Raw genomic sequence first — 15,096 nt, 5'->3', positions numbered from 1 at the left:
AGTAAGAGATCAATAAGATGACTTTAACTAGCTATGAATGGATCATGAGTGAAAACGCCAGTAGACAAACAAATATGTCGACGACATGTTTAATTTCAAATTCATAAAATTTTTGGTTCATATGAGGAATCCTCCATGATGAAAATTGAGCATTTTTCAAGGAGTATGTTTGAGTTCAAGCATATCCGTACAGAACTTGACTGAACTTTGTACAAACACCGCTTGTTGTGTCTATTTTTTAGTCAATTGGTAACAGCATTGTCTAAGTTTTATTTCTGATGCTGCAGTGGTATAATTTCAACTGAAGATTCATGTGCCATGTGGATAAATGAATCAGCTTTTATTTTTAAGTCAGCTCCCTCATTGGTTGTGCAAAAAAAGATTTCCTGTGAGAGGAAACAGTGTTCAACATGCCATTTTTATTGCTCAACTTTATTCTAGAATAGAATAATATTACAACACTATGCCAACTCCATATGAAGCGACAAATTTGTAAAACAAATAGCTGTTTAAATAAAATATATTATTTACAATCTGCAGAATGTCCACTGTTCTTTGGCTCAGATGCTTCTATGACTTGTTTGTGTTGGTTGGCTGGCTGATCTTTGATAAATCCCCAAACGACACTGTGGCTGAGCCTCGCTTTGCTGGTTTGGCCTGACAAAGACAAAAAAGAAATCAAAAAAACATTTAAAAGATTAAACCAGTTTTCAACATTAAAAAAATGTCTCCTGTGCTCCTGAATCTGATGGATTAAAACAGTAGTGATGGCGTCTCATTGTGATTTGAATTGACTAAATCTGGATTTCCTAACTCCTCAGTCAACTTTCCTGTACTCAGATAAGCGATGTGCTAGCTCATCTATCTTAAAAATGAAAGATGGTTAAAAGATAAAAGTAACATCGTTCAGGGTCGTCAGGGCCTGCAAGGCCTTCTCTGCCGTCCTAAAAAAAAAATATCTGAATCCCAGACTGATGTTAATTATATTTTGTCCATGAATACTTATGAATACTGTCCGCTTCCTTTCATAGCTTTTCCCCTAGCTGTCCAGACATATACGTACTAAATACGTAGACGTATTTTCATATTAAAGCATTTAACCAATCACATTTCAGCCATCATTTGTTGCCTGGCAGGGCCAAAGTCAAAGAAGTCTGCCTGGAGGCCTTCACGATCTGTTCTGCAGGCCCTCGAACACAAAATAAATGTCGATGAAACTGTTGGTATGTCACAGTTAACTAATGTTAACTCTAACTCTATCTACCTAATCTCAATCAATAGTTATCTAGCGAATTAGCTAGTGTTTTGCTAACATTCACTCAATGAAGATGTCACTGTATAAATATATATATATATTTTGCTGTTATCTTTTAACTATCTTCAATGTTTGATTGGAAACAAGGACCACTTGGAGGAGCACTTGAACACCACAGAACACCTGTCTTACCTGTGACTCATGAGGCTTCCAGCCAATCATGTAGAGGATCTCAAAGGTGGCAGGGATGGACCCGTCTTCATTACCGTACATCTCTGAAACATAATAACACACCAATGTTTAATTGTAGTTAAAGAAAGAGTTCAATCTTTTGATTAATACTTTCAGAGAGAGCAGGTTTTTCTGTTTTCAGTCTTTTTGCTGATCTACAGTAGACTAAGATGAACTTGACTGATATCATGTTTTTTACATATCCGCATGGATAAAGGCACATCACCTCCAGCTGAACCTCAATTGAAAACTGAAGTAATGGTCCTCTCTGCCATATCTACTATCACCCTGACGTCAACATCGAAATTGACTCTTCATCTTTGCCCCTTCTGGTGTAGTGAGAAACTTAGGAGTCACGATCGATGACCAACTAATGTCCGCTAATCATGTTGCCTCAGGTCACGTTACCCAACTACTCATGGAGCTCCTCTGGCTACCTGTAGCTGGCCACTTTAAATTCAAATCACTAATGCTCGCCTACAAAGTAGTCTCCAGTTCTGCTCCCACTTACTTAATACCCTATACCCTTATACAGCCAGATAATACCTCCTCCAATGAACGACGCCTGGCTCTGCCACACGTACGCTCAGGGAAATCCAAACTTTCCTACCAGATCAGAGGCATCTCTCTCTACCTTAAAAACAAACAAATAGACATGACAAATCAATCCCCCTTCAATGTAATGTAAATGTAAATGTAATCATGTGATCCTGCAAAGAAAGAAAAAAAAATGAAGACAATGCTTCTGTGAGGGTTCTCAGTCATCCAGGTCATATTTCTTCAAAAAAGGTTAATTCTGGGGCAACTAGACTTGTTTGTCTATCCAAGAAGCTTCTTCAGTCCAGTTGCCACAGACTTTTTTTTGAATAAAGACAATGTTGTTCCACAAGTCATGGTTACATTTAAGCCTTATCTGCATCTTAAGCACTGCCTGTGTCTCAGAAAGAGTAAGATAAATCAGCAGTCAGAGCACCAACAGAAATGTGTCTATCTTAGGCTGACCCGATGTGTCAGTGTAGACAATGATGACCAAACGGCACCAGATCAGACTAGATCAGGAAAACATCATCCATGTCAAGCTATATTTCTGGCATTCTGTTTCCTCTGGACGCATTGTTTCCACAGTTGACAAAGAGGCTATTACATCAAAAAAAGGAACAAATGAGGTTTGTATGAGCACAAATTGTGTGCTTACCATTTCAAGCATAAGGCTAAGGCTTTACTTTATATTTATCTTACTGTCAATTGTCAGAGCCCTGCTTTCAGCTTTGTGACTATACATTTCCTTGCATAGTCCTGCATTATTCTATGTAGTCATGTGCTGTGGAAAGGTATAGGAAAAGACTCAACAAACTGGTCAAGAGGTCTAGCACTGTCCTGGACTGCTCCCTAGACTCCACAGAGGAAGCTGACAAAGCTGACAACTCCTCTCCCCTTTTACATAAATGTCTGAATGACAATGTTGGTTCTCTGTAAAATTCAAGGCCATTTTCTTCTCAGAAACTCTAATTTGTATATAGATACAAATATTTCTATGGCGTTCTGTACAAGGTAGCTGGAGCCACAGATCTACAGTATTGCGTTTTCATCATTACCACTCTCTTCTCTTAACACTCACCTTTATAAATAGCTGCTGCGGCTAATATGGTGTCTCTGTGCAACAGTGATCTCCTGTTCCACGCACAGTTGCTCTCACCCATACCTGCAGAATACAGAAATAAAAGTTCATGTAGAATAAAAGTTTGGTTCAGAGGACTGAAAACGAGCACAGTGCATTAAAACAACACCACTAACTAACTAACTAACTATGATTTGAGTTCAAACAACAACAGTAAAAGTCGTGGGAAACTAAAAGGTTCAGTACATTAAAAACGATCACACCATTCAGATGCTTTAAGACTGGTTTTATGTTGTAGATCATTTAAAATGAGGCAGAAATTTACCTTGTAAATCAGTCATGACTTCAAAGATTCCTGGATAGTGAACCTGAACCTCATCAGTGTCCTGAAACAGAAACAGACAGTGAGAGATGTGTTGTATTTGATGACTTTAAATCAAGCAGCAACCTCTGTGCGGCAAAAACTGCAGGTCCTCAAATGGCCACTTGAGGCTGGCTACAGAACAAGACCTAAAGTTATGCATAATTAGCAGCATGGCTGCTTTGATTGACAGGTGGGTGCCACTACAGTTGGCTTGTTTGAGCCTCAAAACAGCTCTTCAGAAAACCTAGAGGTGACGTCACACATACACTGTCCATTCTTTATACGGTCAGTGAGGGTGACTGATGAACATTAGCTGCATGATAATATACAATCCTTGCAAGTAAGTGGTATAAACAATCCCATCAAAAATGATTGCTTAAAACGGAAGAAAATGGGTTTTAGAAATTATTAGACTTGTTTTAAAAAAAGGAAAATATATTTAGCCTGATCGCTGCAGAAATGTAGAGTATCTTTATATGTGCAGGAGACTATGAACACTCATGGAGTCTAACTGAGTCTGACAGTGTTGGTGTGTTTCTCACCACAGTGAGCATATTGAAGCCGGCCTGGCCCAGCAGGTTGCCCAGGTCGGTGACGGCAGTGTAGGGGGAGATATGGGGGGAGAATCCTCCCTCCCTCTCTGTCTCGGCGAGCTGGAGGGAACACCGCAGCTCGTACAGGGTCTCTCCGCCCACCATCGCCCCGATGAACACCCCGTCCGGCTTCAGCACCTGGTGGATCTGTACGTAGGAGATGGAGGAGAACGAGTTATTGTATGTAATCAAAAAATAAGTATCAACAGGTGAGTTAACCCTGTTTAATGTGCAGGGCTGAACATTGATGATTGGAATGGTTAAAACACCTTTTCAAGATTAATTGTGAGTTTAATTTACAGTGTAACTAAAGAATAAAAGTGTGAAAGGCCTCTAGTGTGAGAGCAGATACAAAATCATTTGTGCGCATTGAACTTTTTTCACTTCATTCTCACCTGTTTGAGAGCTCCAGGCAGGTCATTAATCCAGTGCAGACTGAGAAAAGAAAGAACAAAAAGTGGGAACTGGGAATTAAAAGTAGCAACACCACAAATGCTAAAAAAAAGTCCTGCATTCAACATTTAACTTAAGTAGCAGAATTAAAGTATTAGTATAAATGATTTGATTACTACTTTCAACCACCTCTTGACATATTTTTTTCTTTATTTTTGGTGTTTTATTCAAATAATAATAAAAAATAATGGCTGCATCAAATATAATCAATTAGTTGCATCCCTACTTGGATTAGAAAATGAAAGTACAGACAAGCAAACAAGCAGCTGCTTCAGTTTAGCAGCATTTAGTTGAGTTGAGTTGCAAATACTTCAAATTCCAGAATGAATTGCACAATTTCAGAGTGAATCACTGACTAAACAGTGAACATGTCTACACAACTGAAAAGATGTGTTGAAAACCATGTGGATTTTAGCAGAGATTAAAACTGTTGTGAAGTTTTTAAACCCTTTTTTGGCAGGAAATGGCACAGCAGCTTCCTGAAATGTGGAGAAAACTTAAATTATTACCGTACATGAAATATATTAAATCACCTCAAGCTGCTCACCACCAGGTCAAAGGTGTTTTCTTTAAACGGCAGAAACTCCTCGTCCGCTAGAACACGATGAGTTGGCATCTCACTCTGTCTCATCTGTTTCTGAAGATTAGAACCATAAAATAAATAAAAGTACATCAGCATCATGCATCAGTGTTCACTGTGTCATTGGTCCCTCATAACTGACTGTCAGGATTCATCAGACTGATTACAAAGATGCTGTGACCACATAATGTGAGCACACAAACCAGCAGAGGGTTCAGCACTCACCAGAGTTTTCTCTGAGACGTCTGTCAGGAACACACGCTCCACGACCTCCTGAAACACAACAGGCCAAAAAACACAGTCATGTTAGTCGATGTCAATGAATCAGTTTTTAACTCAAACAACGAGATTACGGAGACCAAACTGACAGATCCAGGTGTACACACTACACCTTGCTTAAATGTTCTGCAATGTGACTTTTTCCACCACCGATGTCCAGAGCTAAAGGAAATGTCCTGAGAAGACAAGAAGAGGGACGACGTTTGAGAAGAGAGTCGCGAAACAGATGACGGACAATAACCCAGCTGTGTCGTCATAAACTCACCTTGCAATGTCATAGACCCGGTCTGCCACTCGACAGCCAACCTGCAATTCAACAAAACAAAAAAGCGTTTTTAATCCCATAAACAGCAATTTGAATTAATCAAACTCTTTATATTTTTACAACAGAAACATGTTTTCTATATTTTGATATCACAAGCCATCTACTACATCTAAAAAAAATTTGGTAAAATACCTCCTACAGAAAACACTTGCCAGAGAATGAAAAACTTTATTTAATTTAATAGATAAATAAATAAATAAACAGATATATTGTTAACCTTTATAATAAAAATATACTTCTTCATATTTACTTTACTATAAATGTTTCATTTTTATGTTTATCTTCTTGACATTACAGTGCTTGTGTTTCATTTTCTTTATTTTCTTAATTCTTAATTGTTATGCACCAAAACACCAGGATCAAATCCTTGTATAAAATAAGATAAAACACAAGGAAAATACACTTGTCACAGCAGCTCGTAAGTTGGATAAGAAATAACTCATAAATAAGAAATATATAGAAGAAAGTCATGAAGTCATGGTGCTGTTAAAGAGTCTCACTGGAGTCTAGTAGGAATCTATATGTGAAAACCTACTTGGCAACAAACCTGATTTTTAAAAAATTAAAATGTGGAAAGATGCCAAACACTGTCGTCAAAAGCTAAAAAAAAAAACAGACAGAATATTTCATTTATTTAAGGTTTCGACCTGACAAGGATCAGATCAGACCTGAAGATCTTCATGATTCATCTAATGTGGCTTTTTTCATTTGTCTTTGTGGTTCATAGTGTGACTGTTCCTTTGTACAGTTAACTCTCTCTGCACCTTCATACACTCGTATTTAGAGTATAATTCATTTGACAATGAAGGGGACAAAACAATAAAAGTTAAAGATGAATTCAACTGAGCTTTTTTTGTTTTTCAGACTTCCTATAGAGATTATGATAATCTGATATTGGGACAGCAACAAATTATCTGATTGTTTGTTTTGTGCTCATTATATTTTATGTATAATCACATTTTAAGAACTTTTTTACATGTTTTTGTGTTAAAATCTTCATTTGTGAAGTGACTTAAACTGTCAGACAAATGTAGTACAATATTTCCCTCTGAGATGTAGTGGAGTAGAAGCAGAAATACTTAATACTCGAGTACTTCAGAGTACTTGTACCTCGTACCTCGTCCCTCAGGTAGTCGTAGTGGTGTCCGTCCTGCAGTGATGCTGCCCAGTTCTTCTGCCTCTTCTTCATCTCCCTGTTGAACACGTTCATGTTGCCTCTGCCGGACACAGACATCCCTCTTCGGGCTTCATTTCTCGGCCCAGCCCGGAGTCTGGAGCAGCAGGAGGACACGATCCGGCTCCAGCTGCCGGAGGAGGCTGCAGGAGCAGAGCCGGCTGTCTGCAGGACTCTCCGACACACTGCGCTGCTCATGGTGCTGCGTTTAGATCAGCTGTTAATTAAAGAAAATATACTTTAAACATCAGAGCATTATTAAACACCTGAGCTGACTTCTTCCTGTCCTCCATATGAATGACCTCAGGGAGGTGGAGGAGGGAAAATGTGGAGCTGGACTCTGCTGGGCTCACTAGAAACAATGGAACTGGATCAGCCTGGTAATGGATTAAAAGATGATGAAATTAAATATATATATTATATATATATATATATATATATATATAGATATATATATATATATATAAATATATATATAATATATATTATAAATGATGAAATTAAAAAAACATTAATTAATAATATACTGCGGTGCGTATACTATACACAAATACTAGTACTAATAAAACGTGTGTTTATGTATGATTAATTTTATGATTAGTCCAAATTCAAACGGTTCATTAATCAGTTTCATCATGAAATAACAGTAATAATCAAAAGAAGATAGAATCACTACATATAAACACTGTTTATACTTAAAATAACCCCAAATTAACTAGAGAATAATGGCATCAAACTAATTAAAATGTTAGATAATGTGCAAATAGTGCCGGATAAGTGAAAAATATGGTTGAATCGTCTACTTGAGACTTATTATTAAGACTTCCAACAGTAGTTCGTTGGAGCATATATCTTTGCTGTGGTTTATAATTGTACATTTAAGAATTAAACTACCAAAACAAAAATGTTTTTATGAATTTAATTTGATTATAAAGTCTTAATTCATCCACAAAATATTTCTTAGCTGTGAACAATGTAAAATAAATGTTGAATATGTAATAATAGTATTTTGGTCGATAACAGGCAGAGGAGAAGTTATAATCTGGAAGTCATGTGAACTAAAAGTGTTTTGTAAATCGCGTTTTAGTCCGTTTGTCGCATTTCGCCTCCCGTACCGAGAAAGGGGCGGGGACAGAAAGGTCACGGAAGAGTTGCATGGTGGGTAAACACGTGTGGCAGCAGAGCAGAGAGGTATCAGTGAGGATTGTGTTTATTTCTGTTTTTAAAAGTTATTTCAAGGTAATTTTCACATTATTTCACTGGCGCATGCTCAGTGCGGTGTTTGTGGTTTTGTTTACAGTGAGCTCGGTGTCAGTGAACCACAGACTGTTTACCAGCTGTTTAAAACAACAGTCCAGGATACAGACATCAAAACCGATCATCATTTAGTAAGAGCGACCTGTGTCGGTCATTAAATGCTCAATTTGCGGTCGTGGTCTGAGGTCTAATGAGGTTACACGTGTGTTTGTTTAGTTTGTAATGTCTGTAGTCGTAACACAGTATGTCCATACAGCTACAGTGCTAAGTACAATTTATGAAGCTTTGAAACAGAGAAAAGCAGCAATATAAACACTATGCAGTATTTATATTTGTTAGTTTTACTTGAAACAATCAGTCAACACTTTTTCAGCCTACAAGTTATTTATAATCATGATGATAATCATGTCAGGCTGTCCAGCTGATGTCCAAACATTTAACTGACTTATAATATAAACTCAACAGTATCTGTTGTTTCCTGCTAAATCCTCAATTCATGAGTTGGAAACACTGAAGCAGACATAAAATGAGCCTACGGACAATTTTTTATTATTGATTGGTCTAGCTTTAAGCAAACATCATTTTTATTGTAATTATGGAAAAAGTCAAGTCCGCCAGAGGCTGAGAAAAGCCACCCATCAATATGTCCTGTTTTCATTTGTCAGGTGACACTTCAAGTTTGCCACCATGTCGTCCAAAAAGAACCAGGAGGGCGATGAACGCTTCCTCCGGGTGCAGAGAGATCCCAGATTCTGGGAAATGCCCGAGAAAGAGCGCAAAATCAAGATCGACAAACGTTTCCAGTCCATGTTTCACGACAAGCGCTTCAAGGTGAAGTACACGGTGGACAAGCGAGGCCGTCCCATCAACCACACCTCCACAGAGGACCTGAAGCGCTTCTACAAAGTCTCTGACTCCGAGGACGAAGAAGACGAGGAGGACGTAAAGAGCAAGAAGGAGGCGGAGGGCAAGAAAAAGAAAAAAGTGAAGGAGAAGCTGGTGAAGGCTGATGGAGAGGCGAAGAAAGGAAAAGCAGCACAAAGCAGAGATGGGAAAGCTAAAGTGGAGCAGCCTGAACGAGGGGTCAGAGTTATTGAAGAGGGTGAGTGGATTTTTCTTTTTCTTTTTCCAAACCTTTGACAAAGTTAAGAAAGACGAATGGCCTGTTTTAGATATTAGATGGTAAAATTAACAGATTTTTCCTTTAATTGTAGTCCAGTATGTAATTGTGTCCATAAAACACAGATTACTTTCTTTAATGCGTAAACGAACTACAGATTGAATTTGTAAATATTTAAAGAAATCTGTGTTTTAAAAACAATTCTCTTCTCAGTTTCCTCCATCAACGTCCTCCGGTCTCTTCTTTCTTGCCATTAGCGATGTTCATAGAGGTTACGTGCACTTGCCAGGCTCTGGTTGTGGCACTGTTCTCCGTCATTATTCCCCTCCCGTCCTGGGCCTAAAAACGTTCGTCGGCGGTGCAGCCGGAGGACAACAGAGAGAAAACTAGATAACATAAATATGATCCAGTTTCACCACATTCAGTGAAATAGTTGGTGGTGTGTGACAACAGGCGTACGAATGACAGCAGCACCATTCACCTGATTACAAGTCAGCGTAGCATCAATGATGGGATTTCTGTCACTGCAGAAACCGGAAACTTTTAACACTTTTTATTATTTTCTTCAGATGATGAGGAGCAGCAATCTGCAGAGGAGGAGGATGCCGACCTGGGAGACAGTGTCACAGACGGCAGTGAGGAGGATGAAGATGATGAGGAAGGCGAAGACGATGATGATGATGATGATGATGATGATGATGCAGAGGAGGAGAGTGATGTAGCAAGCGGATCAGATGAGGAGGAGTCCGGTCAAGATTCAGAGGAGGACAGTGAAAGTGAGCCGGATCTGGCCAGAGGGAAGGGAAACATAGAGACCAGCTCAGATGAAGACGATGAAGACGAGGTGGATATCATCCTGAGGAACGAGGAAGAGGAGATTGAACACGACTGGGGAGAGCTGTGCAAAGACGCCCCAAGAAGTGACGAGGTGAGATACTGTCTGATGGAGGAGGTCGTGATGCGTTTGTCTGACAGGAAACACTCTTTAACTGTGTTTGTGGTTTGTGAGTCAGATTTCTGCCCGACTGGCCGTCTGCAACATGGACTGGGACCGGTTGAAAGCCAAAGACCTGCTGGCTCTGTTGAACTCCTTCGTGCCTAAAGGAGGAGCTGTGCTGTCTGTTAAGGTAAAGCTCTGAACAGAAGTAAAGTAACTAAAGCTGTTGAGTTGAAATAAAAGTGACTCAAGTCGTGCTGGGTTTTGTCCAGGTCTACCCATCAGAGTTTGGGAAGGAAAGGTTAAAGGTGGAGGAGACTCAGGGACCACTGGAGCTGAGAGCTCTGCCCGATGACTCAGACGAAGACACTGAGGAGGAGAGGTAACACACACACACACACACACACACACAGACTTATAATTATACACCTGAAACATATTTTACTGACTCACAAAAATCACTGCAACAGCATGATCTGGATGATCATTGTGTGTGTGTGTGTGTGTGTCTCTCCTCTCAGGGTTTACCGAGAGAAGATGCGTGACTACCAGTTCAAGCGGCTGAAGTATTTCTACGCTGTAGTGGAGTGTGATTCAGTCGACACGGCTGCCAAAATCTACCAAGAGTGTGACGGCTACGAGTACGAGAGCAGCTGCTCGATGCTGGACCTCCGGTAAGAGTTAAAACATGAAAGTATAAATACTGAAAACTTTTAAACTAAAGTAGAAAAGTTGTGATTGTAAACTGCTGCCTGTCATTTTTGAAATGTAAATCTCTGTTGAACAGATTTATTCCTGATGACGTTAAGTTTGATGAAGAGCCCAGAGATGTGGCGACAGATGTGAACCTCTCGGCCTACACGCCCAAACTGTTCACCTCCTCTGCCACAACAACATCAAAGGTATGAAGGCTGAGCGTTACTATGAAATATGATATTCTATATACCATGAAGTAACTAGAGGAGAAAATAGAAACAGGGTCTGGATGACCTGATGGCCGGTTTATAATTATAGATAAACATTTCACACAATTCTTTAATATTGTCCAGGGCCTTAATTTACCTCATTTTTATTTGAGACACACTATTATTTCTGATTTTCTCGTGTTTTACTATATTTTAAGCAGTGGTGTGATTTAATGTAGTACTTAAGTAAAGTACTGTTCTTATGTACAATGTTAAGGATTTATTGCTACTTTACACTAATACTCCACAAGAGGGAAATGTTTTTACTTTATTTGATAACTTTAGTTACTTTTCAGAATCAGATTATTAATACAAAATATAATAAACAAATAAATCATGTGTTGTTATGAATAAAACTTTATTGATCCCTTGCTGAAATTCACAAGCAGTACATTTACCAGCTGCTACAATAAAGTGATACACATATGAATCACTGATTATAATACAATAATATAAGGCGTTGTATATTATTAAGTATATTTCAATGCAAATACTTTTGGACTTTTACTTGTAACAGAGTATTTATGCACTGTGGTATTCCTGCTTTCACATAAGTAAAAATACCACCTTTGTACAAATCCTTTCACTCTGAAAGGAACTCAACTCCCTTAAGACTGGCAGACTCTGATGTAAAAATATAATGTAATGATCGTCACATCAAAATTAAGACCCTAATTGTTAAAAATAATAAAGACAAATGACAGGACATTGGGGCTGATGTGTCTGAGTCTGTTTGACCAATCAGGTGGAGCTGACATGGGATGAGACGGACCACGACCGTGTGACTGCTCTGAACAGGAAGTTCAACAAGGAAGAACTGCTGGACATGGACTTCAATGCATACCTGGCCTCCTCCAGCGAAGAAGAAGAGGATGATGAAGATGGAGGGTTCATGTTTGGAGAGGAGGAGAATGGAGACAGCACAGCAGGAGGTGAGACAGTCATTAGAGACATAGTGAGCAGCGCACTTAATCTGTGATGAGATGGAGCAGCACTGAGGAGTCGTGATGTTTGTATTGTAGCTAAACAGACAGAAGAGCCTATCGTGGAGGTCGAGAAGAAACCCCAGAAGGAAGAAGAGAAGAAGAAGAAAAGTAAGGCACAGATCTCAAAGTACAGAGAGCTGCTGAAAGGCATCCAGAGCAAAGAGAAGAAGCTGCAGGAAGACAAAAACATGGAGATGGAGATCACCTGGGTGCCAGGTATGAGGAGAGCTGTGAGAGTATTATTTGAGACGTATGTTTATTACAAAACAATAGGACTGTATTGCTTTACTTCACACGGATACATTTAAAAAATCTCGGTTTAAATGTCCTGAAAGCGTTTGCAAGTGTACAAGAAGCCAAAGCATAAAGGAAAATATCTGTACACGTGTAAACGAGACTTTTAATTTATTGAATGTGTATTTTATTTGTCTACAGGGCTGAAGGAGACGACGGAGCAGCTGGTTAAGAAGAAGTTGGAAGGGAAGGACAACCTGACGCCGTGGGAGGAGTTCTTAGAGAAGAAGAAAGACAGGAAGAAGCAGAAGAAGTCTCAAAGAAAACAGGTGAGTGGAGCAAAAACAAACTGACTCTGAACTGTGCTGACTCTGTTCAGTCCTCAAAGTATTGTAGGAACAAGTTTCAAAATGAAGTGTGGTATCTTCCCTAACAGCTGTGAATCATTCAGCACAAACTGAAATGATCTTTTCTTGAATTTTAAGCACAAATACACAAATGATGTTTACACCATGTATATTTTTTGCAGCATGTGAAACATATAGAGGCAACCTATATATTATATATATATATAATATATATAATATATATATATATATATCTATATATATATATATATATATATATATATATATATTTACAGAGTGTATATATAGTCTTATCTTAGACAACCCTCCTCCCACATTTACAGGCCAGACTCAAAAAGAATGTTGCTGGAGTATTGTCGGACATTGCTGGAAGTCAGGTTTTGTGTTGCAGAGTGATGAGAAGAAGGATACATAAGTAAAAGTTAAATAAATAAAAGAAGGTGAATTTAGAAATGGACTGGTACAGACTGTATAACTAACAGTAAGACAAACAAAAACAACAATTCGATGTGACTGAAGAGTCTGAAAGTATTTCAGGAAAGGTCCCCACACCTTCTGCAACTTCTGTTTCAGTGGAAAATGTCTCTCCGGTATATTTCTGCGTCATGGCAGAACCCTCTGTAGTTTTATGAATCCATTTTTTATTTTGCCTTGAATCAGGGAGAAAATGAAGACGAGCTCAGCGAGGACGAACTTCCTTCAGACGTCGATCTCAGCGACCCGTTCTTTGCAGAGGAGCTCGCTGCTACAGGTGATCTTATCTTATTCAGATTATACCTCTGTGTTAATGTGTTTAATATTTTCAGATGCAGCTTGTCTTGTTTTTGTCTAAATTATCTGATATTCATGAAGGGAACAAATGGAAAATAATGTCTGTCTATAAAACAAAACTGCAAACCGAATCTTTCTAAAAAATATCTCTGTAATGGTTTGTAGATTTCACACAACTCATAAACGTGTAGACGGTGTAATGTGATTATACTACTGTATATATTATTAGAGAGTTCAGTATCAGTGTTTGATGTGTCTGCAGACATGAAGAAGAAACAGAAGGGCAAGAAGAAGACTAAGCAGGAGGAAGAGGAGCGGACAGCTGAGGAGGAAGAGGAGCTGGAGAAACAAAAGGTCAGAGTTGAATCCCAGCAGCTTCCAACCTGTGGATGAGAGCTCATTATGATAAACGCGTTAACTTGTGTCTGTGTGTGCAGGCGGAGATGGCTCTGCTGATGGAGGATGACGGCGACGAGGCCAAACACAAACACTTCAACTACGACAAGATCGTGGAGCAGCAGAACCTGAGCAAAAAGAAGAAGAAGAAGCTGCTGAAGAAGGGGGAGGAGTCTCTGGAGGACGACTTCCAGGTCTGTGGGACCGCTGGACCACTGTACTCCAAATTAGCCACGAATCATTCTGTAACGAATCCTCTCTGGTCTGTGTGTTTCTGTCTGTCCAGGTGGATGTTAAAGACCCTCGTTTCCAGGCTATGTTCACCTCCCACCTGTTCAATCTGGATCCGTCGCACCCCAGCTACAAGAAGACTAAAGCCACGCAGAGCATCCTGACCGAGAAGCAGCGCAGACGAGAAGAGGAGCAGCGACGGGTGGAGGACACATTCAGCGCTCAGCAGGTCTCGCCGTCACAAGGGGAGGCAGCGGCCAGTAAACCGGAAGTGGCAGGAAAGAAACGGGAAAATGACTCCGACACTCAAACAGCTGAGACCACCTCGAAGAAATCGATGGACCCCAGTCTGTCTCTGCTCGTCAAGTCGATTAAAAGCAAAACAGAGCAGTTTCAGGCTCGGAAGAAACAGAAGTTCATGTAGGTTTGACTCAACTTTTCTACCACAGACTGAAAATGACTGAGACACTTGATCTGCTCAGTGTCTCCTCGTGATGACGCAGGATCTGGACTGCTGTGTCTCTTTTTTTATGTGTTTAGTATGAAAAAATGCCAACAGATGAGGAATGAAACACATTTTAAGTAAAAACTGAATCCTGCTGCCTCACATCATGTTGAAATGTTTTATTTCTGCACATAAGAAATCAGTGTTGTAACAGTTCACTCTTATAAACTCTACAGTTATTTAAAAGTCATAGTTTCAGATGATAGCGGTGACAGGTTGGGCCTCATGCAAGAGCAGATTTGTTCAGAGATCAGAGGCAAATCAGTGCTCGCTCTGCACTTGATCGCTACTTCTGAACTGTTGAAAGACGTGATCCAAGAGCTCACTGATGGCTCGTAGACAAACTCGCAAAATATGAGCAGGGAGCTATATGCCTTCTTTGCAAAAATATATATAAAACTCTTACTGCTCCGTGAGTCCCAATCCATTCTGTCACCCACGTTCTTTTCTGTTT

At 39.5% G+C, this 15,096-nt stretch overlaps 2 protein-coding genes across 6 annotated transcripts; one reads left to right on the top strand and one right to left on the bottom strand.

Moving 5' to 3' along the window:
- Nucleotides 1–245: 245 nt before the first annotated feature.
- Nucleotides 246–7,194, bottom strand: ndufaf5 (NADH:ubiquinone oxidoreductase complex assembly factor 5). Of its 2 annotated transcripts, none has more exons than XM_019254775.2 (11): nucleotides 6,816–7,194; nucleotides 5,639–5,679; nucleotides 5,486–5,549; nucleotides 5,320–5,367; nucleotides 5,048–5,151; nucleotides 4,457–4,496; nucleotides 4,011–4,208; nucleotides 3,430–3,490; nucleotides 3,105–3,188; nucleotides 1,448–1,530; nucleotides 246–657 (listed from the first exon to the last, which is right to left on the bottom strand). In XM_019254775.2, the coding sequence occupies exons 1-11, from the start codon at nucleotides 7,068–7,070 to the stop codon at nucleotides 571–573; spliced, it is 1,065 nt and encodes a 354-aa protein (XP_019110320.2). In that variant the 5' UTR covers nucleotides 7,071–7,194; the 3' UTR covers nucleotides 246–570. The 2 variants fall into 2 exon arrangements, with proteins under 2 accessions (XP_019110320.2, XP_027139510.1); XM_027283709.1 differs by having other exon boundaries at nucleotides 5,048–5,145.
- A 761-nt stretch (nucleotides 7,195–7,955) lies between these two features.
- esf1 (ESF1, nucleolar pre-rRNA processing protein, homolog (S. cerevisiae)) lies at nucleotides 7,956–15,015 on the top strand. 4 transcript variants are annotated; one of them, XM_027283701.1, is made up of 14 exons: nucleotides 7,956–8,063; nucleotides 8,795–9,231; nucleotides 9,819–10,177; nucleotides 10,263–10,376; nucleotides 10,459–10,568; nucleotides 10,708–10,860; nucleotides 10,974–11,088; nucleotides 11,897–12,083; nucleotides 12,174–12,353; nucleotides 12,573–12,700; nucleotides 13,400–13,490; nucleotides 13,773–13,864; nucleotides 13,948–14,100; nucleotides 14,193–15,015. In XM_027283701.1, exons 2-14 carry the CDS (start codon nucleotides 8,817–8,819, stop codon nucleotides 14,559–14,561), a joined length of 2,466 nt encoding a protein of 821 aa, XP_027139502.1. In that variant the 5' UTR covers nucleotides 7,956–8,063; nucleotides 8,795–8,816; the 3' UTR covers nucleotides 14,562–15,015. The 4 variants fall into 4 exon arrangements, with proteins under 4 accessions (XP_027139502.1, XP_027139503.1, XP_027139504.1 ...); XM_027283702.1 differs by having other exon boundaries at nucleotides 7,976–8,111; XM_027283703.1 differs by having other exon boundaries at nucleotides 8,007–8,030.
- Nucleotides 15,016–15,096: the final 81 nt, after the last annotated feature.

The sequence above is a fragment of the Larimichthys crocea genome, chromosome X (genome assembly GCF_000972845.2).
Source record: "Larimichthys crocea isolate SSNF chromosome X, L_crocea_2.0, whole genome shotgun sequence".
Lineage (NCBI taxonomy): Eukaryota > Metazoa > Chordata > Actinopteri > Sciaenidae > Larimichthys > Larimichthys crocea.
The sequence above is the reverse complement of the archived record's forward strand: the minus strand, read 5'-3'. Positions and strand labels throughout refer to the sequence as shown.